Raw genomic sequence first — 25,008 nt, forward strand, 5'->3', positions numbered from 1 at the left:
AAAGATGAAACAGTTTGCTCTGCCTGGAGCCAAGTGACATGACTGTGTACAATTAATACAACCATATCAGAATGCGTGTTACTGAACAAAGTAGCCACCAGCATCAAAGAGAACTCCCAATGCAGAGATAATGAATCCAAACCTACTCCCGCTAGAATCGGGGAAAATCTACCAACCTCAAGTGACTGCAGATCAATCCTCAACTGATAAAACCATACAGAAACAGCATAATATATATATATGTAACATGTAAAAACAGCATCGCAGAGAGAAATGGTTAAAGCTGGTTCATACTAAGCCTCATGGACCAGGTGGCAAATTGAATAATGCTGAAGCTGCTCAGCAAACAATTCAGAAGAATTATTGCTCAGAAACTGAAATGAATGTAGGTCAATTAAGGGGACTGAAAAAGTGATTGCGAGCCCATTTTGGAGACATTTTGCTCTGTTTCCCTAACAGCTTATTCCTGCAAAGCCAAACTTCTCATTTTCAGGGTTTTACTGGAAGGACAAGTAGAAGGTGTGTTCTGATTTTAGACTTTTTTTTTTTTTTTCAAATTATTGAAGAGTGCTTAAACTGATCTTATTACTATCTCAACTCTACCAACCATTCTTTTCTCCTCCTTCGCCTCCCAGCTGCACACAAATCCCTAGTTCTCTACCAACTCAGAGGGAAAGCTGCGTTGGAAATGCAAAAAGGGATGTCCTGGTGTTCTCCCTCTTTCTTATCATACGCCTTCCCCAGGGGGACACTGGATGTGATGGGGAAAGTCAAATGAAGTCAGGAGACCTTCTGAGTCAAAGCCAGCAACTGAAACGATTTTTTTTTTCTTTACACTCCTAACATACAGACGAAAACAAACCTTGTGAACAGGGGGAACAGACCCCAACCACAACTCAGGCATGTAACATCCAACGACCTCAGCTGCCCTTCCAGTTGGTCAGCAAAAGATCTCGCCACCCTCTCCCACCGAACCGAAGTGGGCTCTGCCTCGACCAGGTGGAAACCTGGGCTCAGGACTAACCTTCAACAGGCTGCCAGTTGCCTTCACCCACTGTCGCCCGCTCGAGGCGTCCCCGCGGCCCCCACTGCCATTTTCTCTTGACCTTTAACGACAGACCAAGCGCTGGAGGACAGCCCGGGGCTGCCGCTGCCCGCCAGCCCTCCCTAGGGCTGTTTGGTGCTCACGGGTCGGTTCACGGGCCGAAACCGGACAATTTCTCCGGGCACCCCTGCTGAGCCTGACCTCGGCCCGCGCCCGGGCGGTGGGCGGGCACCGGCACCGCTCTGCCACGCCGGTGCCGTCTCCCGGCCCCCCGTGCATCACCTCCCCGGCCTGCCCCGGCGGGGCCCGCGCCGCCCGGCCCCCGCCGCTCCCCTTACACCACCACTCCACCCACCCTCCCCCGGCCCGGCGGCCGCCGGCGCCGCAAGTTTCTCCAGAGCCGCCCGTCCGCCCCGCGGGGCCGGGCTGGGCAGGGCCGGGCAGGGCAGCGCGGAGCCCCCCAGGGCCGGGGCCGCTGCCCCCACTCACCCGAGGTCAGCTGCATCCAGGCACAGATCTTGTAGACGGTGGCTGTGTTGCAGAAGAAGAAGAGGATGAAGCAGACGATGCAGGCGATGATGAGCATCATCGAGAGCCCGATGAAGAAGGAAGCAGCTTTGAAGGCTCCCGAGGGCAGGCTGGAGAAGTCCGTGAAGCTGCCCCGGCAGGTGAGTTCCCGGCTGAAGCCGTTGCCGATGCAGTAGTGGAAGAGCCCGAAGTAGCCCGCCTGCGGGGTGTCCACGCCGTCCCCGATCCAGTAGGGCTGGATGAAGCACACCACGTTGACGATGGCAAAGCAGATGGTGAAGATGGCCCAGAGTACGCCGATGGCCCGCGAGTTCCGCACGTAGTTGGTGTGGTAGATCTTGGCCGCCTCCTGAGCCGGGAGCATCCCCGCTGCTGCCGCTCCTGACGAGCCTGCTCCTGTCGCCGCCGTCCCTGCAGCCGCTCCGGGCATCCTCACCGAGAAGATCCCCCCTCCCCTTCCTCCTCCTCCTCCTCCTCTCCACCTCCTTCTCCTCCTCCTCCCCGCTCTCTCCGCTCGACGCGACGCGCTCCGCCGCCGCCGCTGCGTGCGAGAGCCGGCGAGCCCCTCCGCTGGGCTTCAGCGGCTCCGCGCCAGCAGCAGCAGCGGCAGCGGCAGCAGCGGCAGCACCAACATGGCCCGCCGCCGCCTATCGGGGCGCAGCGCTGCCGGCCGCCGCGCACCGCCCGCCCCGCAGCCCGCCCTCCCGCCGCCGCCGCCGCCCGTGGTTCCTCGCCGCGCCGGGCGCCAACCGCCACAGCGCCCGCCGCGGGGCCGGAGGCGCCCCGCCGCCCTGGGCAACCGCCGCCCGCCGGCTGGGGGGTGGGAGCGGGCACGGCTGAGGCGCCGTCCCTGGGGAGAGGCGGAGGCGAGGGACGGGGCGAACGGGCCGTTGGCGCCCTGTCGCCGGGCGGGCGGTGTGGGGGCCGGAGGGCGGGAAGGGCGAGCCCCGCAGGCGCTGCAGCCGGGGCCGCCCGTCAGCCCCTCCGCCGGCGGGCGCCCCGGGCGCCTCTGCCGGGCGGGGCGACGGCTGCCTGGTCGAGCTGCTGCCGGCGCCGGTCATGCTGCGTGTCCTGGCAGACGTGTTCAGGCAACGGATTTGTTAAAGTTTAAAACGTGTGTGCGTGGTTTTTCCGTTCCCTGCCAAGACATCAGCCCGTCTTCAGCCGGGGGCTGCAACCGCGGAATGCCCTGTGGCGGGGTGAGCAGCGGCCTCCTGCCCTGGCACAGGTGGAGCCCCGAGGCGCTTGTCTCCCGCCTGAAGCAACCCCCGGCTGGGGAAACGTCTTGCGCCGGGGACCGCAGGCATCATCAGGGGCCGCTCCTCACCTCAGGAGGTGGGATGGCGGCCGAGGAGGCGACCACCGCCGTGAACACAGAGCAGCCGCGGGGCCACGGTGGCGGCTCTCGGCGTGGGTGGGTGAGGTGGCACCGGTGGAGAAGAGCGGCCCCGGCCCGGTCAAGTGACTTTGGCCTGGTGCGTTGAGCATGTTGGCATGCAGCAGTGATTAGCATATATTAATGACCAATTAGCGTCTGGTAATAACACTTCCTATGCCAGTGACGCTTGGATTCGCGGTCCCCGATCTAGGTTGAGCCCGAGTTAAGGGCAGTAATTGACGGCACGTCCGCGCAGCGCCCCGAGGGCTGTCCTCTCCCGGGACGCGCTCGCAGCCGGGGCGGAGGGAGGCGGGGGAGAGCCCGCCGCGGCGGGCTGCCGCTCGGTGCCGGCAGAGGGCCGCACGCCATTAGGTATCGCTGCTCACCAGCGCCCGCCAAGAGGGACGCTCGTGTGGAAATCACTCCTGACATTTACCCGTTTCAGACAAAGTTTGATTGCTGCCCCGCGGCTGCCAAAAAACAGGCGCAGCCCAATGGAGCGAGCACGCCAGCCCTTCGCAAGTTTACCGCAGAGGGGCGAGGAAGGGGCAGCAGCTGCTCACGGCTTTTCAGGCCCCCTCGCCCGCGTCGGGGACAGTCAGGCCTTTGCAAGCCGTTGCCGAAGGGTGGGAGCACAAGGGGAGGCGCCCCAGTGCGGTCACGCCGTTACCGCCCTGCACGCAGGAGCGCGGCCCTCTTGGAGAGCAGCGGGGTGGCACACAGGGCAGGGGTTTGCTCAGACACCCGCAGCGTGGGCAGCGGGGACCCTGAGTACTCACACTTGCCTCTTTGTCCTAGGGAGGTGGGTCCAAGCATGCAAACTACAGCTAAAATTCCTGGAGATCTGGTTCCCACCGAGTGTGCTTTGTCCAACACTGGTGGAGGTGCCCGTGTATTCTCCCCTGTCTTATTGCCCTCCTACGGCAGTTGCTGCCCACGATCAGACTGCTCATATGCCGCCTTCAGAGAGTAACTGGCCTTGTTCCAGCCTCGAGTGGCAGGAGTGATGGTGTTTCCTTCGGTGCTCGGTCCCGTTTTCTCCAGGCTGAGGCTAGCTGGGTCCCAGGGCTTGGTGCAGGACGCCTGTCTTCCCTGTCCTCTAAGGGGTCGTTGAGTATGAACATGAAGACAATAGGAGCCAGACCTAGAAGGCAGGAGGGGCCCTGAAGTGGCCTGAGACAATTTAGGGATGGAGGTTGGAGTGAGTGTTGGGCAAGAAGTTCTGAGAGATGAAGAAGCAAGGAGGTAGTGGGGAAGGAGTCTGAGCCAAATGGGAAGTTTAGAGGTAGTGGGCTTGTGAATGTGCACACAAGGAAGATTAAACCTAGAACTGGTATGGCAGGAGGTAGAGATATGGACCTGGGAAGGAGCCAAGAGAGGAGAAATAAGGTGCTCTGCAGAGGAAATGGGCCAAGGGAGCTGAGGAGGTGGAAATACTGAGATTGGAGGAGAAGCTGGGGAAAGAGAGTCAGTCTGGGTTAGGGAAATGTGGGGACCAGTCTAGGCAACAAAGGCAAAGGCCAGAAGCAGGGGAAGAAATTAGGATTCTGCTGACAAGCTGAGTAAAAGAGAGTGGGAAAGAACGCACAGTTGTCTGTGTCCAGGCAGTGGCTAGTTTGGTTGTCCTAGCATGTCCTCTCTGGCTTCGGGCATGAAAAGGGCACAGATTTCACACGGACTCTAAGTGATACCCACTAGTCCTTCAGTTTAGTTCATTGAAAATGGGACAATGGTACTAGATGTCTGGTTTTGGAGGCAGCTGAATCACTGCAGTTGTGAGCCTCTCTAGAGCTTTGAATCCTCTAGTCTCACTCTTTGGTATCTCAGAATACCCGAAAACAGGCTCAGGAGGCATTTTTATGGTTCCCACCACAATTATATGTGTGCTTCATAGTATTAGAAAATATCATGTTCCTATGAGATAGAAGGTTGGTATATTCTGGACAGAACAGTTAAAAGGCAGCTGGGACCTCATTTCTCAAAGCAGAGCTCCCATGGATTTTGGTTACAGCAGTTCTGCAAACAAAGCCTCAGAAGGAGCCGTACTGACTTGCTGCTTATCTACAAAAAGTTTTAAGCATCTTGCCTGGCATCACAGAAGAATTCTGTGGCAGAAGCAGGGATAGTCTACAGCTCTTCAGGACTGCCTTTATCATCTTAATCCTGTTTATCCCTTCTCTCCAACAACCCTGTCGTACCTCCACTGTTTTTCTCCCAGGGAATTAACTGAGTGCCAGCCCTGTGGCTGCCATCTCATCTCACCTAAAAAAGTCCAAGTCTTAAGTCAGGTTTTTCATCAAAAGCTTCTTCAACAGGTGAAACAGGATTCTCATCAACCTGATCTTTCTAGACAGCAGATGCTGTGTCAAGCACCTGATAAGGCAGGATCCTGTTTACGAATTAGCATGTGAGCACGCAACACAGAACAAAGGGGATGTAAATCAAGTGGCATAGACAGCTCTTTTTTTGGCACATCCTCTTCAGTACTGCATTGTACAACCATAATACTGTTTTTAAAAACATTTTTGTGTGTGTGTGTGGTTAAAAATAGGCAAGTTTAAAGAGAATTTATGTAATCTTTAGAAGTATACTTTGTTCCCCAAATTGGCCTGGAATATACTGATCATTTTATCTGACGCAAATGTGCTCTTTTTTTGGTATATATAGATCATTACACAAAACACAAAATAAAAGCTTGTTATTTCATTAATGTTTCTAATAACAACATTTCTCTTTGGAGCTAGTGAATTATTTGCAGTGGTGGAGCAAGTGGTGGAGAACTGCTTAAACATTTTGTTTGGAGCACCATGGGGAAGGACTGTATGTTGTGCCGGGGAAACCCTTGGATACAGTGGGAAGGAACAAGAGATGAATGCAGTTGCTGGGCTGTGGGCGACGTCTGGCAAGAAATGCACATCTGGGAATTCATTGATATTCATGTGTTGTGAAACTAAGGGAACGACAGCGGCGAGAAGGAGTGAATGTATGGTTAGAGAAGAGTTAGCAAGAGAGCGGACTTACACAGAAAAGGAAGAAGCCTGTGAGGAGGGTATGCGGTAGTAGGAAGTCACATGTTAATGAATAAATAGCAATAAAAGTGTCTGACAATGAATGATTAGTTTTGGTGGGGCTGGACCTTGCTAGGCTGACAGTTGAGGGAACTGGGAAAAACTGTTGAGTGCATGAAAACGTGCCTACCCAGACATGTGCAAACTTCCATGGGAGGGAGATGCCCCCGTTCAGACATGCGACTGCCGCTCACTCACCCCTCCGAGCAGTTTCCCCCATCCAGCTCTCTTAAAATGTAGCTCTGCCTTAGAGGATTTTTTTTCCCCGCTTCACAGAGGGATCTAGCTGCCAGGTAGCTTTTCATATCTGTAGCTGCATGTAAGAGCACATGAACTGCTCCACTTCTCTGGGAGTTTCCTCATAGGTTTCTGTGGTATCACTTGCTGGCTATCACATTCACCCAAGGCCTTTCAACAACTGGTAATTTCACTCTGAGCCCCCTTAAATAGCTACATATAACTATCATAATCTTTTAACACAACTGGTATGTATATGTCCAAAGAACAAACTCATCTAATTTGGACTGGCCTAGATCCTGAAGCTGGAAGAGGAGGAAGGCAAGTCATGGTAGTCTTGAGGCTGCTCCAGCTTGTGTCCAAGAATACGTGGGGCATCCAAAGCAGAAGCTGAAAAAGCAGAAAGCCTCCACTCTGTTCCCCACTTCCCTGCACTCAGTGTGAGCTGAAGCTGGGACAACGCTAAAGGCCAAGTGGGAATTTTTGTACCAGTTCATTGATGACCAAGATAACCTAAGCATGTTTGGGGCTTGATTACAGGTTAATTGGGTGCCGGCACTGGTAGGTAGCATCTTAAAACATGTGTCAGTCCGGATCAGTTTTTCCCTTGTCCCACATCATCTGGAGCTGGCTGCAGACAGTCGCTGGTCCACGTGGAGCAGTGGAGTGATTCCACTGGCTGCCTTTCCACCTGAGACCTGGGCGGCAGAGGGAACGTTGGGAGCCCAGGCATCCCGGTGTGCAGCCCTGTCGCCATGGAAACCCACAGCCCCGCCACTGATGGGCTCTTGCTGTCTATCAAAAAAGCATTAACTTTTACATTATGTCTTTTTTATTATAGTTTCTGCACATTTTGGCTTTCTTTCCCCCCAGGGCCCAGCTGCATTGGTGAAATGTTCCGTCTTGGGGAGTAGGAAATGGCATTTCTTTTTATTTCTGTAGTGTTTACAACTGTGGAAGAGGCTGGCTGGAATTACTGTTATCCATGTCAGTGGAACTGCTGTTGCCGTCACTGTTTCAGTCAGAAATGGTCCACTTTATGCCTACCTTAAAAATCAGAGAGTGGGTAACGTAGATTTGCCTCACTTCTCTTGAACTTAGTCCTGCTCTGGTTGGTGATAGCAGAGGGAGAGTCCTGTAGGGCACCCTTAAAGCAGGGCAGAGCCGGCAAGAGCAGTGTGGCGCTGCTGGAGCTGCGTCCCAAGCAGGCTGCAGGACTATATGTCCCAAAGAACTGGGGAATGGGGAGCAATCATCAGGAAAACGTCACATATCCTGAAGTCTGCCCGTAATCAAGGTAGCTGTCTGCAAATGATAGAAGTCCACTTCAGTCGGCAGAGGAGGCTGGCGAGAGAGTAGTGGTCAGGCAAGGCGCAATGACCACAGTGAGGGGGAAAGGATGTGAGGAAGGTGATGAGTACCTGCATTGCATGTGGAAGCAAAGATTGAAAGGAAGAAAAGATCCCATCAGTTTTTAAAAGAAAGAAAAACATGGAAAAGGGACCAAGTAGCAGGGTTCCCGGTGACAGCAGAAGATTGAACTTCCTAACGCAGGGTAGGTTATGATGAACATCACCCAGGATGAACAGTGGCTGTTGAAGGAGAAAGGAGGTGGGAGTACAGACGAACATGATGAAGTACAGGGAAAGTGGGAACATAGTTATTGAGATCTGTGGCAAAGAAGAGATCTTGGTGCTCTCTGACACACAACTTGGCTGCTTCAGCTTCAGCTTCCTTCCCTCAGCCTCTCTAACTTGGAGGTTGCAGAACGACTTTGAAACACACTGTCTAAAATAAAACGCTTTATGGGCCAGTTGGGATCTAAAGTGGGAGCTCGAGATCTGAACTCTCCAATTTCTGCTGACCAAGAAGTGCTTCCTCTCAGGGCTTGCTAAGCTATCTGCCAATGTGAAGGGCATTCTGCATGGCCCAGTGCTGCACCTGGGGCTTCTCTGAGCAAGTTGTCTCACTCGTAGCAGCAACCACGCAGTGCACCACTCTGCCTCACTAGCATTGCCTGCTTGTCAGTGCTGCTAATTAACCCAGACAGAGCTTTCAGGTGGCTTGCTGTGTTGTGCCGTTCAGAGACACCATCAGAGACTCCTCCTGAAATGATGGAAATTTCACCTCTCTTGCTGTGGCAGCTGTTTGCCAGAGGATCAGTAGACTCAGTGCAAAAGGCAGTGTGAAATACTGTGCTGCAGGCTATATACTGTACATCTTCAAAGATAGCTGTACAGTTAAGGCTGGTGTCTAGACATGTTTTTCATGTAATAAAAGTTTAGTTAAGATACATCTCACAGGCTGCAATTCACATTAAGAAGGACTTACATTTCTCTAGACCAGCTCAGTTTAAGATAAGTACAGAAACTTCTGCCAACAAGATGCATTTTAGGATCTCTTTCCAGAGCCCCAAGCATTGTGTAAGTGGATGCAACTTTACTACCATGAACATTCAGTCATTTGAATAAGGACTATACGATGCTAAACATAGCATTGATGAGGCTTTCAAAAATTGTACCTGCCAGTGCTGAAGTCCCTTCTTTGCCCTTAACAAGGTAATATTACTGCGGTCAGGACGTGACTTACGATGTTTTCAGGTAATTTTTTTCACAGTGGAGAATGACTAAAAATATTTTACCTCACTGGATAAAAAAAGTGATGCTTTAAATAGATTAACATTTTAATCCAATTAAATATATGTTACATTTATTTCCAAATATTTTTTCCTGTTAAACAACAGACCAGTGAGGATGTAGCAAGAGAAGGACCTTCTGTTCTCCAGTAAGTCAGAAGCTGGCCAGTTACTTTACCCTAGTGACAAACCAATTAGGATGCTGCATAGTGTTTCTGCTTGTTTCTAATTTTAGAACTATACAATGGGGAGGCAAAATTAGGTGATATTAACTCCTCTGGCATTGATCTGCTAGAATCGTAGTCCTCCTGCAATCTAATATATTTTCAGGAAAAGCAGGAAAATTACCACTCTTCTAGTGTAGGTATTAGGGACTACGCAGACCTTTCTAACGCTCAGGGCCTGATCAATACTTAGAGGAATCTGCAAGGGAAGCTTGGGAGCTGCAGAGAGTGATTGTGATGCTGCACAAGATGATATTCTAGCATAAAATGAGCATTCACCCTGGTATTACACAACACGGCACAACTAAGTCTGCTATGTTTCCAGGAGGATTTATGGTACAATGTTTAAACATACTTAAGTGACCTGCCAATAAATCAGCATCTTAACCTGGAACAGACTGGAGAAGGAGATTAAATGGAGAAAGTATGGAATTTCTCTCTTTCAGAGTATCTCTGTGGCATAATTCAGTGCCATTCAGGAGTATCGCAGCTACCGCAAGCAGTGTGGTCACATTAGCAAGACACTAATGTGATTAATTAGCCCTGATGACAAGCAGGTTATACTAAGCTGGGCACAGCATCATGCTTATGTACTTAACTGCTTAGGTCTCCAGAGTGCCTGCAGCTCACTTAGGTTAATATAATCTAGTGATCTAATAAGCATATAACCTATTTCATTGTTCAAACCATTAATAACAGTATTGACTAACACCAAACCCAAGGCAGACTCTTGTGGAACTGCTAAAGACACACACATTCAACACATCAGTGTGCTACTCTTTTAAAGTGTTCCTTGCTCCCTACATATGCATTCACTTTCCAGGAGCATCACCTAAACAACCTTTCCTCATCTGACTATGAACACACTACATGAGAGGGCATTAAAAGCCTTAGAAGAGTCAAGATATAGGACACCTGTATCTGTCTTTATCTACAAGACGAGTTATCCTGTAATAGGATAGAGTAAATTAAATTTGACAAGATCGTTCCTTAATAAAGCCATGTTAGGTGTTGGCTCATCCCTGTTTTCCATGTATTCATAAAAAACATTGTTTATTTCCATATTATTCTAGGAATTAAAGCTCGGCAGAGAGATCTGTAACTCCTTCAATTCTGTTCTCCATGTCCATACTCCTCCCTCATACTTTTCTACATACAGATACTATATTTGTATTTTTATAATCTTTCTAATATTCTAAAACTTCTCATCGCCCATGCATACCATGATACTGCCTCACTCTCTTGCCTGTAAGTTTTACATGCATTTACATTCTCAGTAATTTCCATGGGCTCCCCTGGTCATAAAACCCATCCAGGTGGTCTTTAACGTATTCCTATTCCGATTCCTGTTCCTATTCCTATTCTACACCTGGAGTTTTACCAGTTTATAATGATGCCAACAGCATTAACCATATGATCAAATTTAACATCATTAACATGATGGAACAAACAAAAAAAACAAGCTCCAAATTTCAGTCCTTGTGTCATCATGTTATAAATTTTCCATTTCCACTGAGAAGTAAAACAACACTTTCTGTAGTCTCTTGGTCTTTCTCCTGATGCTAACAGGCTTCTGGAATGTCTCCTTGTTTTTAGCCCCAGGCTGTCATTTGAATAAATGTTTACTTCACATGTACTGCTGAAATGATCTTTGGCCCCAAAATATCTCTAAACTAATTTTTCATCTTAACGGTGGTATCAAGGTAAATAGCTGTTGAGTGGAGCCAACACTTTAATAGCTCTGAAAAAAGTATCAAGAGTTTCACAGTGGGAAATTGTCAATATTACACACTCTTTGCATAACATAAGTGTGTGTAAAATGGTGGGGAAAGTAGGTGTCGATGGCCACTAAAATGAAGAGGCTAATGAAACTGATGAGCAGTAAACAATAGGAGTTTACACAGTAATGTTTTATCCAGCATACTTCTTGCCAGTTAAATGGCAATAGGAGGGAAGGGCAATAGCATTCTGATTCCGTTGAAGAACGTGATACTGTGTTTTCTAGTATCTTGTTCAAAATATTCTAAGTGACTTGGATGGGCTTATTACAATGTGTACTGAAAACCTTTTGAAAGGCAATGAAAATAATCAAAACCAACTTTTAACCACATTGGAGCAATATTTAGTCACATACCTGGTGGATCCTTGTTAGATACAATTTTAATTAATATCTTCATTATCTGAAGGAGGCAATAAACATCATGTTAATGAAACTTACAATAGAGGCTAACTAGTTATAATCACCATTAACAGTAGAAAAAATTAAAGGGAACTTATGTGAGTGAAAATGTTGGAAGATATCATCTGGGGAAACCCACAAGTTGCTACATCTGGTAAAAGCCAGTCTCCATAAAAAAGGAGAAAACTGTGGAGAGCGGTGTGTTGGAAGAGAGGCACTTAATTATAGAGTTGTGAGAATAATTGATTTTTCTGTTCGGTGGCCAAACTGAAAATAAGTTAGGGAAAACTAATATCCAGTCAGATGTGTTATTTGCTTTTCACATATTTTTACCATTTATTAACACTAAACATAGATCAATTTTAGAATGAAGCAGTATTAGATAACAAAACCAAGACAATTTCTTTTTGCAAATATTCAAACAGAGCATTTCTGGTCTGTTTTTTCCCTTGGTTTTATTACTCAAAATTAATTTCTCAACATGCAAATTGATTTTTGATTCAGAATGTGTCTTTTTGAGAAATGAATATAATAGACTCATTTGCAAAACACGTATTGTAACAATTCACCTAGAAAGCCATGCCTCCACACCAAAAACTTGTGTCTTCTATAGGGTATGTATTTAGGAAAACATCTGGTAGTTTAGGGGCTCACCATGTCCAGCTACAAATCCCATTTGGTCTTGCAAAGTCCTGCAGAAGTCCCCGTGGGCTGGAGCCCCCATCTTACAGTGCTGGCTTGGTCCTTGCCAGCCACCAGGGATGGAGAAGATGGGACAAAGCGGTCAAGGGCCACCAGTATCATGCAGCTCTTTCCTGCTGTGCTGGGGAGGTTTTTTAGTGCAGGGCCATGCAGGATGTCTCTCTGCAGAAGCCAACGGTGGGCAGAGGCCAGAGCTGGCACTTGCTCTCAGCCCGCAGCACCTCTGTCTGCCACGGGAAGTGCCCTGGCCAAGGAGATGTAAAGGGCTGGTGTGCCTGGGCTGGGGAGACCCAGCAGAAAAGGGCTGCCTTCAGGCTTTGGCTGTTTCAAGTGTTGCAGCTCGTAAATGAAAACAATTCTGAGTGAAAATAATGTGGTTGTTTCCTTTGTAGTGTACCTTGCTGTGCCTGGCCTGGGGCGCCCAGAGATAAGCGCAGTTACTTGTCAGAAGCTAAATGTGGGTACTGAAATCAAGATGCTACACTGGAATATTAGCTCTGTTTTGCAGGTTTACTTGTCCAGAAAAGTGTCTAGGGACAGCCTGTGACAAGACCCCAAGACAAGGTATCATATAATGGTAATTATTTGTCTAGATTCAGCTTCCAATTACTTGCCTGTCTCATTTCTGAACCATTGCCAATTTGTCCATAATTGTTTTGAGATTTTGAGATTGAAGAAACATTCAGGTTTTGATTTTTGAGATTGAAGAAACATTCACACTGGCCCACAGCATCATTAACTAGGAAATACAGAATGAATGACAGAAAAAGTGAAGCATCTGGCTCAGGACCACTCAGCTGTTTGGTAACATGGTGGGTGCTCCCAGACGTGCTCAGGCAAAGGACTCTATTTCAGTGAAGCTAAAATATTCTTGCTTCCCAGTCCAGCCTCGCAGCAGCAGTCTTATCATCAGTGCTTTTGTACAGCTGATTGATCTATCGTGACCATGACCATTTTCAGTCCTGTTTGTCCTAATGCAGTGCCCCAATCTTCACAGGCAGAACTACAATCTGTGTTTACAAATATGTTAACCTTCGTCTGACTCTGTTAAAACAAGTCATGTAAAACCCCATCTCTGTCAAAGGCAGCGAGAATCTTGTCATTGACTGCAGTAGCATTTGTTTGTTTGTTTGCTTTGTTGTTTTTTCCCCCCTTGCAATTTGTGTTCAGTTTATAGAGTGGTCCAGAATCATGATGTGTAAGTTCTCATCATGATTTACTATTCTGCTTGTGTGTGAATTTTTCCAAACTTTATTAGCCAATTGCTATTTTATTTTTAAAAAAAAAAAGAACAGTACTGGGCGAGACATTCATCACTGCAGAGCTTTTCAGACACCTTCTTCCATTAAGCATTCTCTTTAAGAAATACCTCATAAAACCTATCAGTTACTTTTTAATCCACTTAGGACTTGCAATATTGATATTGGATAGTGTTAATTTTTAAATCAAAATGTCACACAATAGGAGGTTAAATGCTGTATGGAATTCTCACTCTGACACACTAATCTGACAAAACCTCATTTCCTATTCTTTTGCTAGGAATCACTGCAACATTGACTGACCCACAATTTGTTGGCTTCCATTTCGCATGCTTAAAAAAAGCCACATCAGTTTTGAACAGCATTTCCATTTTTCAGGATCTATAAAGAAAAAAATCACATTTGTGGTTTGCAGAGTTTGCTGCTTTAAGTATGTGCTAAGTAATCTCAAGAATGTTGGGAAACCTTTGCAAAAAGTATAATTAAATCCCAACTCTTCTATAAAGCAGACAGATGGAATTAAAGACCTCACTACAAATCACTCCTAATTATTTGTAGACAGCCTCTTTTGTACAGAGCTCACTTGGATTTTCGTCTCCTTCAGTCTGCTCCCAGGGATGCCAGGTGCATGACAAGGAATAAGGAACTGTGGAGTCCCACAGTAGGATCTTCTCCTGACCTTACCATGTTCTGTATCTATGCTTTGGGTTGCACTCTGCATTCATGGTTTGCTCCATCACCAAGGTCAATATTGGTGATGGGATTGATTTTTTTTGCCCAGGGGCAACAAAGTGAAAATTTTGAAATCACAGGATAATTCAGTTCATAGATGCTGATATGACCATATTGAACCAACTCATTTGCACAAAATAAAGTAAGAAAAACAGTAAACAGTAATATAAACATCTAAATACATCAATAGCAAAGATAATTGGAAGGAATTAAACATAAGGAAGATTCTATCTCAGCCTTGAATTTTTAAGATTTTTAGTCCCAAATGTAATTGAAATTGATGTAATCTTTTAACACATTTCAGCATAATTGCATTTCTAGAGGAAACAGCGCCTAACTTTTTATTCTTTTCCTGTACAGTCCGCAAAACTGTAAACATAGCGTATTATTGTTAAAAGGAGGAGACATGACTGTGTCTGGGGTCCCAATGTTCCCTGCAGGACTTTCAATGCAACCATTTGCCCACTTCCACAGGAGTTTGAAAAAGGTTGTTTACTATCCTGAAAGTTACAAATCCTTTGCAAACCACATCAACTACATAAAATATTGAATAAGGTGTGCCTTCCTTTCTCATGAGACATCTATGAATAAGTTATTTTGCTTAAATTGGATGAAGATGTTTATCTAATACATCCTGGCACCTCTGAGATGGTTCAAAGGGCAGCAGTGCTGAGTGCTGCCATGCTCTCAGCCCCATCCCTACCTTCAGGGCTGATGAGCCACCCTAGCAGCAGCAGTTTGCCCTCCGGAGCTGCCAACCAGAGATGGCCATCGCTGCAGGCAGACTGTCAGACCTGCTGCAAAGATGCAGTCACCTTGATAAGCAGCTACGAATGTTTTGTTGCCCTAGGTAACACCTTGCCTTGTCTGTTTGGCAAACCTGACCCAGCTGACAGCTTCACTGGGGCTTCTGGTCCCTCTTCTGTATGCGGTGGTGTGCATTGCAGGGGAGCCAGAGCCTGCTCTTCTGGTTTTCAGGGTGTTTTTTCAGGTTGGTATTCTTGTCTGCACATTTGCTGTTCCTTATTCTAGGTTATTTTTACTCTTTTTCGGGGCTGCACTCTCTGCTCTGTATCTTTTTGCTGCTACTTGGGTAGCCTCCCAGCTCTCAGCCATCTGGATGCTCAGCAAAATTGTTTCCTGAGGAGTGGGTGTCCTCACTTCGGGCCACAGTTGGTCTCAACAAGCACATTGGTGACTTTCCACCCTGAGCCATAGTGGCACATCCTGTGCTGACTCTGTGGCAGCCAGTAAGTGACAGCGGAACCATCCTGGGAAAGAGCAGTTGGCAAGCTGGGGGAGGACAGGGAAGCTGCAGGCTTCTCATAACAAGCAGAACCTGAATTATCCCTTAGGTACACAGGAGAAAGAGTAAGCTGTACCTCTGAACCTGCCTAACTGCTTAGTAGTTACACATCACACTTTCTTTGCCACCTGGAGAGCCGTCTGATTCCCTTCTCGGTCTTACAGATTTCTCCTCCAGCTCTTGAATCGCTGCACGCTGGGAAATCCTCACTCACTGCTGCCTGCGCAGGCTGAATGAAGCACACTCCTGAGGTGGTTTTCTCAGTAGTGCTGCAGCAAAACAGCCACCATGCTCCAAGCAGAGCCATGCACCAGAGCGCCGGCCCTTTTCAGCTTGCAGACCTATAAACATTTCACAGGGAAGGTACAGAGCTGTTATAGCAAGTTTTGATAGACCAATAGACTCACTTCTGTCTGTCAGTTTTTGCAGACACCTCAGAAACAGTCCATGGTCTGGTGGTTATCAGCAGACCATGGTCCGACCTCACAGGTTGTGATTTATTAAGCATTTACCTTTCAGGAGAAAGCAGAAATCCCAAACCTCCACTGGCGGATCCCAATCTTGACCATGCTAAACATCCTACTTATGCCTCCCAAGGCACAGATTCTGCCACATCAAATGTGGGTCCTTTGCCTTACCCAGAAGCCTAAATGAGGATGGCTTATGCTTGCAGACCTCTGGTGGCTCCAGGAGTCAGCAGCTCATGTGTTGACGGCTCCAGGAGTATGACATAGGTACACAGGACAGAAAAAGGAAAAATAAATTGTTTATCAGGTTTAATTCTGCCCACACGAGTTGTGTTTAGGAGCATGAAGATCTGCTGAGCTGCCTTTCTGCATAGATCCAAGAAGAACTCAACTGAGCAAGAAGTTTTCTCCTCACCCTTGCTTTTTTTTTGCTATTGTCCAGTGGAGCAGAGCAGGGAACATCACATAGAAATCTCACTGCAGAGAGATTTCTTTAAAGTCTTTTTGTCAACTGCCTCTTCCTTGCTCTTTTACATGGACAGTGTATGATATTATTTGGCCCTCAAGCAGAGGTTTAAATGCTTCCAACAGGAATTCAGTGGATAGATCCTCTTAGTGTGAAGTATGTCCTTGTTCCCTGAATGATATGATGTTTAAATATTTCATCTCTCATGAGAAGGTTACTGAACCTCCTCTAGTTACTCCTTACTTTTGTCTTGTGCATTGTGACTGCTGAAACAAAATTGTTGCAGGTTTCTTATTTTTAATACATAACTATATCAAAGCATGGTAAAAGCCTAAAAACTCCTCCTTTGCAAGAGTCCAGAAGAAGAGAAAATACCTGCTGCAATTCTTCAAATACATACTTAGACAAGTGACCAAAAAAAGAGATTGTACTTAGTTCATACATATCACATGAAAGTCAAACATGATAATATTTTCTAGTCAGAAGTGAATTCAAGTCTATAACAAGTATAGACTGGGAAAGCCTTTTTTTTCCTCAGAGTGACTCATTTTTTTTTTCTGATGGGAAAGAAGAATCATGCCAGAATGACAGTGAACATTAGACTACGTTCTCCATGCCACTCAGGTACGGCTCTGGCACATTCACAGTGACTCATATGAACTTCAAAATGTTTGATCCAACTCAGCTGTAAGTTTTAAAAGACATTGATACAAAAACAGAGAGCAGCTCCCAGGCAGGAGATCAGTGCATTCTCTTCAGCCTTCTTAAATGTGCATCACTGGGTGAATTTTCCCTGCTTTTCCAGAGCCCTCAGGCATGGGAAGTTGGTGAAACTCTGATTCTCAGTGAGTGGCTATCTAGATGCCTGCCTCAACTGTCTGCAAGCACTGTTTGCTTGTGAAAGTGCAGGTAAACTGTGAGATGAGCATGGGGTAGCTAGCACCTCACCAGGAGCTGTTATCACTCCAAGACAGCGGACAGAGGAGCTGCCATCACTGCCACTAGCAGAGCTACCTCTCCTTGCTGAAGAATTTGCACATTCAGTCCTTCCACCTGCTTTTCACAATCTCAACATGATACTGTGTCGCTGAACAGGCTAATAGTTGTTTAGTATAACAATTACAAGTCTCTTAAATACTACTGAAAGTGCCCAACATGCATTTTTATAGGCTGGATCAGTCTCTAAACATTTCATCTTTCTGCACAACAAATTTACACACAAGGTTTAGTATTTTAATTTTGTGGTTTCAGTGGGACCAAATTTTTGAGTGGTTTCAGTCATAATAGCTCTAAATCATCTGAGCATTTGACTCCTTACCTATTCTTGTCATATGCCTTAACACCAGAGACAACAGTTAAATGAGTGGCATCTCCCTCCCATAGATGCTGCAAAATTTCGTATCTGTCCTGACAAATTAAGAAATAGAAAAGCTTGCTTTTTTTTTTTTTTTTTCCACATATGCAAAATATCATCCCAAGGTAAAACTGAATAAAAACCTTTAGGGCACTAAAATATGAAAGATGAAGAGTAATGTCACTACATTAGATTTGTAGGACTAGCAGCATTAACTGCATTTATGCCAACAAAAGAAATAGTAATTCTCCATAAAGCCATTTTCCTAGGATCACTTCCAGAGATCAATTTTACAGAGACCATGGTCTTTGAAAGTCCCACTCAGAGAATTGTACATTATAATAATATAGTGGTTAGATGTTCTTGAGACAGACAAAGCATTAAGTCCAGATAAGAATTTCTTATGGGAGTTGGACCAACCTTCAACAACAACAAAAAAATTTACGGTTGCATCTTTGCTTTTAAATAAATATTATTAATACTAACTATTTACAAAATATTACTTAATTTCTATCTGTTATTTAATTTAGTACTACATAACATTTCATTTTACAAATTTAAGTTATAAATAATTTACATCACATATGAATGATGGAAAACATAGATGTGATTTTGGGATGCACATGCAGAAGAAAATCAAGTGAGCGTATTTGACAGTCATGCAACTGATGTGTGTAATGCTGGTACCCCAGTTAATGAAGGGTATTAATTAATTACAAATGGTTCACATAAAGATTGGAACAGCAGTGAAAGGAGAAGACATGCTTTAACCTGAAAGACCCCACATCCCAAATCTGTCTGCTCAGCAAAGATGAGGCTACAAGAGGATGCGATCAATCCACACATATATTCACAAGAGAAACTTGGAAATCGATGTCTTCTTACCATTAGACAAATGCAAGTGATGATTCACTGTCTAGAAACTGAAATCAGATATATTCCAGCTACATATTGGCTATTAAAAGCAGTGGCAGAATTTGAGAGTTGCTGTTGTGATTTCCGCATGCAAGGAACATTGCAGGCAATGAATAGAGGTCTTTCTAGACAGATGTTCTCTCAAATGCAGCTCATTTAAGGAGCTGCATGGCCTGAACCATGCAGGTCAGGCAACTCCCACCCTATTTTATAATGGCTTGCGGTTGACATAGTCTTGCCTAAAGAACACAGACACCTTCGAACACATTTTAACTTTTAATGCACACTTATATGGGGTTGAACATTTGAAATAATATTGTTGTATTTATTTCTATTAAATAATATTCGGGACCACAGTGCTGTGGTTCTCCCTCATATTCCTCGCTGGTAGTGCCTTGCCAGTGGCAGTTCTATCCTTGTGACACATCCTGCTGCAAGCCCCCAAACCCAAACTTCCAAATGGGGAGCAAAACATCCCATTTGCTGAATTTCAAGGCCTGCTCCCCTTCAGCAGGTGCATGCAGGCCACACTCTCCCTGAATTCATTGCCTTTGAAGCCACACATGTGCTACAGATTTGCCGAATTCACCTCAATTTCAGAAGCTCAGCAAGTTTACTTATGAAACGAGCTACATGGAAAAGCAAAGGTTAAATTCCTGATTACAAACCAAGTTCTGGAAGGGAAACAACAAAAGCAACTTCCAGTGTACTTGTCATTGTGAGATTTCTCTGGGGCACAGAAGCCAAGGAAACAAATCAGTAGTGCTCTGCTCCTTCAGTGTTATCTTAAGGAATCAGCATCTCTCTTGCGTTTCTGTCCCCCCTGTGACAGTGACAGTTGTCGGGTTGCCTCTTGAGTGCAAATGAAGTATCAAATAATTTCCTGGGGACTTCAGTTCCCCTTCCTCCTTATCTTCTAATTTAGGGGAACTTAACCGTGTCACAGCTTTGATTAGCTCTTCTTCTCTGTCAGAATGCAAATGTCGTCAGGCTCGTCTGGGACCAGGATGTGCTCTCGCTGCAGAGCTTCTATGCAACATTGATTTCTTATCTGTGCTTTACTCTCCCAGGCAGTTGGATGTGCAATGGATATCTTTTCCTTCATTTTAAATGATCTTATAAATCACGGCTGATAAAAAAGTATTAATTGTGCAGTGCCCTGGATAGGCTGGCAGTATGTGAAGCTTCACTAGCTTTTTGCAAAAATAACACCTGACATATTCATTGTAGCGATAACGAATTTGCCATTCAGAACACCTCCCCACTGCTTTGCCCTTCTTAGGCAGTCTTCACGATTTGTAAGGGATTTTACCACTGCAGATAGTCTCTGCAAATTGTCTCCACATAATGTTAGGGAAGGCTTTGGTGTATACCTTGTGGCTATATTCAGGGCTCAGTTCACTTTCCCACACCTGGATGTTGTGGACTGTTTAACATCGATTAGAGAATATAGTTTCACCTCCCACTGCCATCTCAGAAGGGTCCCCCAAGGGTCTTGACTAGAGTTTGCCCCTGTGTTTCTGATACCCTAGGGTATTTTACAACCTATTTGTAGGAAACCAAATACAGGCCTCTTAAAGTTCATTGCTGCAGAAGAAACCAAAGCAGGTATCTCTTTTCAAAGATACATGGAAATCCAGGTACCTTTCTAAAGAAACTCATTCCAGTGACTGAACACAAGTGTTTCCTATTCAAGAGGTCTAATTCAGTCAGGAGTCTGATGGTCAATGTGTTTGCTGGAACTGCCTCTGCAGAAGCAGAGTGAGGATGAGTAGCTGTGTTAGACCCTAGATCTGAGCTTAAACAGCAGTTGTTGCTGAAACTTCAGCTTATTTGTTTAATGTAGAGCTGTATGCTTTTAAAACAGAAAAAAAAAAAACATTCTGATCCTGAACACTTATTTACATCTTCACTGGCGTTATGGTTGGAGGATCTCTGAGTCAGCTTTAAGGGCTCTGATTCATACACTTAACAATTTTACAACAATCAAAAGAAGTATTTAAAAACAAGGGCTTGATCTTGACAGTACTTCAACTGCATTACACCTTGAAGACATATAAAATTGCCATTAAGTCAGTCTTGGTAGAAGAAAACTTTGGTAGCATATAGGCACTAAGTGGGCTTTTGTGTTATCCCCCCTCCTCTGGCACCATTTAGGGTATGGCTAAGAAACAGCAATCCCCACAATTTTGTTGAATCCATTGATGTAAGTAATTGTAACCGTGTGGATCAATGGTGCCTGGTCTCATTTCAGGTAGTTTTGAGGCTACTCTGAGTTGTGCTAGGAGATGATACTAAAACGTCTGGAGGTAACCTTATCTAATATCTGCTTAAAGTTGTGCTGTCACTGCCATCATCAGTAGCCAAGAACTGGAGCCAAGTCCTCAGTCTATGGAGTGAATGATGGTAAAGTCAGAAGCAGAGCAAATAATGAGGAATAATGCAATCTGCTTCCAGAGGACATGGATCATTAGGTTGATTAGACCAGCAGATTGTAAAGGAAATTCAGTGTACAATTCTGTAAAATAATCAGCTCAAAATTGAGGAAACAGCCCAAGAAATAGGTGCTAAATGGAACAATCAAATAAAACTGGGAGCTTATATTAAAACAGTAATAGGAATTTTCATGCCAACTCATGCCTCAGAAAGAAAAATACACCTAATGTTGTATTGATAAAAGACAAACTACAAAAAGGCGATGCTTTTTCTGTATAAGACACTTGTCAAGCACTATTTCAAATACTGAGCACTACATCAGTCCGTGCACACATCAATAGGTTATTATTACCTTGGAGTGAGTAAAGGCTAGGTTAACAAAGATTGTACTAGCTCTGCAAAACAGGCTATAAAGAAAAGGTAAAGGAGTTGTGTTTCTTTTTATTAGAGTCTTCAATGAGAAATAGTGGAAGTTTTTTCAAATTAAGAACTAGATCAACAAAGTCAATGTAGATAGTGTTTTTAAACCAGTATGGGGTTAAGAATTTTTCAATAAGAATGAGACAGAAGACGCATTATTATAAAAGGGTAATGTACAAAATGAGTTATAAGACAGGCTTGCTGGTATCTGAATTATAACATCACCATATCCAAAACAAAGTAGAATTAATTGCCTGGTCTTGTGAATTACAAATAGTTTATGAAAAAAACAATGAGGACTGGCCTTTTTCTCTTCTCAGAATATGCAAAAGTCCACCTAACAGGTAATGATTTTGTTAATTGATATTGCACTACTTACCCCAATGAATCTGAACTCCATAGGTTTGGAGCAGATCCCAGGGATCAGAGTTACTGGGACCCTGTTCCTTATTTGCCCAGACTGATTGACCTTGTAACATTGAACATGAAACAGCTCTACTTCTTCGGCTGCTCACTCTGCTGTGCAAAGTGCTCTGAGACAACAAAATAAAAGGCACTGAAAGAATGTAATTTTTAATTATTTTTGTGCTGGGTCTCTTACTAGTGAAAGAGAGAGATACCTAATTTATCTGTTACATCCTTGAACACCCCCACATACTTTCCATAGGCACATGTTTCTGCCTATAATAAAGGAAACCATTCATATATTACATTCCCACTACTCTCACCGTCTTTACTGACTATCAATCACCTCAAAGTGGCTAAATCACACAAGAAGTTCATAGCTGATGACATTTTCCCAAGCCACAGAGTAACACCCGTAACCTACTTTTTAATAAGGAAACATAATACTTCTGTCTTTTACAGTTTTTTCTTGTTTTACCACCAGTTGAAATATGACTGGCACGCAATGCACTTATGCCACATCAGCACTCCAAGTGTGCATAGCAGCACCTCTCCAAGTACCTTTTGTATTTACTTTTTTAAATTTGCATTCTGGAGCGTCAGATCTCCTGCCTCCTCTGTATCACTGGAGATTGGATGCATTAATGAGCGATGGCCTATAGATCATTGCACTGTCAAGTTCCCAGCTAGGGATATCAAGTCCTAGCTAGGGCTGAATATGGCATGTGCAAGTATAGTCAGGGGTACAAGGGCTGTGTGAGACCAACAGTCACTGAAGCTTTGGGACCAAGGTTAGCAGAACTAGAAGGAGAGCGTGGCAGAATATGGTCTAGAACTAGGCCTGGTTTGAACAGTATCAGTAAGAGAATCAGACGTCTAGAACAAATATATGGGGTGTACCTTGCACTTGCTTAGTAGGTGTACAAAAAAAAGTGTCTTGTATGCTGGAAGGATAGAATAATGCTGCATCAGTGGAAATCTAGAAGGAGGATGTGCTTAATAAAACAGGCGCTTTGCAGCTTCACAGCAATGAACCAAAGCATCCTGGAGCGTGGCAGGGGTAGACAAGAGACTGCAACTGAAGGCAGCTGTGAGCAAGGGGATGATGAAAAAGGAAAGATTGTTGCAAATTACTCTTCACTGATCATGATCTTGTCCTCATTTTGCAAAACTGGAATCCTGTTAAGGTAGTTGGATGCTTTGCAGTGCCACTCAGGCAAGATACTTTTCAAAATATTCTTAGCTGAGACAAGAGCCGGGCAATGATGAACAGGGCACAGCTGGGTTTCTGATCCCATGGGCTCATCTGCTCTGGCTTTGCCTTGATTAAAAATACCATGATGTAATTTATTCAAGAGGAGACAGATTGACAGGCACAGGATTTAATTAAACTAAATTTAAGTCAGTTTTGAATTCCCAGCTCACACCTACGTGGCACAAAGGCACCCATTCAGAAAGGAAGAGAATCTGCCCAACAACAGTGGACGTAGTCACCCCAGTAATATTTCAGGGAAGTTCCCTCCATTCCCCTCTTCTTTGTACTCGTTTCTCATAATATTCCTTCTTGGAAGCCAGGTTATTCAATAGGGAGCGTGGAGCCAAAGTGAGGGCCACTGTGTGTATAATGCATGTGCATAAGTGGATCTTCAAGGTTGTTTCTTCTGTTGTCTGTCTCAATTTGCAGGTTAATATAAAGTAGGTTTTCCCACTTTGTTCTTTAAGTAGTTTTTGCCATCCTCAATTCCTTTTGGAATTAACTTTGAAGTTATGGAAAGTAATTTAATAAAAGCAGCATTACCAAAAATTAAATGCAGAACTTGAGGTCTGTTCAGAGGAAAATCCTTTCCATTTCTGGAGCATTTTTAATATTATCTGCACGCCCTCACTTCTGTTATTTGCAGCAGGCTTATCCCTGAAGACTGGGGAGGTTTAGGTAAAGAAACAACCTGCATAAAGAAATAAATCACTTTACACACACTTCTTAAAAAAATGGTGAAATCTTGTGGTAGCAGAGTTTCAATTTCTCCTGTTCAGTTTTTGCTTCTGTTGTGGGTTCCATGACTGTGAGATTTCATCCTTTAAGACTTTTATGCGATTTTGTTTTGCATAAGCATATTTCATTTTATATTATGTGAACCAAATTCAGGCTTGGTAAGCTACGTGTGGTTCCTTTTGAAGTCACTGGGCTATTAACTGTCACAGAAGTGAGCAGGAAAACTAGATTCTTGTCTTTATATCTCGCAATGGGATCTCTGCATTGAAGAAAATAAATAATGAAGTCCAGACACAAATAATAATGAAATCATGTAAGCAGTTCAAATTCTTTGATTTATTCCTTGGACGTTAAAAAAGTCTAAACTATGATTTTGGCTGTTCAGGTTTTCACAGCGTTTTGAATCAGTCTCGTTACTGAAGCTTAGTGCACTTGCAGCAGAATTTGCATCTTAAAGGTTCTGAACAGAAATGCAGATAGCAATTTTTCCAGGTCTTGCAGGTATGGTCTTATGATGCCCAGAAGTCAATTATTTGTTTACCTTTATATAGAGGATTTAATAGGAAAAATGTCCTCTAGTAATAAACCATCGCCTGTATTTTGTGTGGATTTAGGAAAGCTAATAATTAAAAGAAAAATGCATTTTATAATGTTAAAGACTCTAACCTTCAGAATTGTCCCTTCTGAAGAATTCCTGTCACTGCTGCAGTCACACTGCGGTTTAGGAAGGCTCCTTAAAACCAGCTGTAGTTCCCAGAAGTCAGCAGCCACCCAGCACAGCCACCCAGCACAGACACAGCATGCTCTTCTGCAGCCTCCTGCAGCCACCTGAGTGGCTCCCAGAAGGGTGCAGACTAAGGGTGAGCCCACGGATCCTTACTGGATGTTCAGAAGCCCAAGGGTAGAATCATAGAATCATAGAACATCTGGAGTTGGAAAGGACTCACAAGGATCGTCGAGTCCAACTCCCTGATCCTTGCAGGACTGCCTAACACTAAACCATATGACTGAGTGTCGTCCAGATGCTCCTTGAACTCTGACAGGCTTGGTGCTGTGACCACGTCTAATTACATGTCCTGTCCTCCGCTCCTCAGTCTGAAGTACTCGGTGCCCCACAAGGGAATGAGGTGGGGGGAGGAGGAGAGGACTTCACCTGCTGAGTACCCAGATCCTCAAATCCACGTGGATGATCCCACACCTTTTGGGTATGGTGGGATGATCCCACATAGCTTTTCCACTTTTTGAACAAAGTCTCCAGC

The 25,008-nt window shown here is 44.9% G+C and overlaps 1 protein-coding gene across 1 annotated transcript in view; it reads right to left on the reverse strand.

Moving 5' to 3' along the window:
• The window catches only part of LHFPL3 (LHFPL tetraspan subfamily member 3), a 175,578-nt gene extending 173,575 nt beyond the window's left edge, over positions 1–2,003 (reverse strand). The window contains exon 1 of the mRNA XM_086462415.1: positions 1,535–2,003. Coding sequence (XP_086318541.1) covers positions 1,535–2,003 — 469 coding nt within the window. The remainder of the gene's footprint in view (positions 1–1,534) is intronic.
• Positions 2,004–25,008: the final 23,005 nt, after the last annotated feature.

This window comes from Leptosomus discolor, chromosome 1 (genome assembly GCF_034619465.1).
Source record: "Leptosomus discolor isolate bLepDis1 chromosome 1, bLepDis1.hap2, whole genome shotgun sequence".
Classification (NCBI taxonomy): domain Eukaryota; kingdom Metazoa; phylum Chordata; class Aves; order Leptosomiformes; family Leptosomidae; genus Leptosomus; species Leptosomus discolor.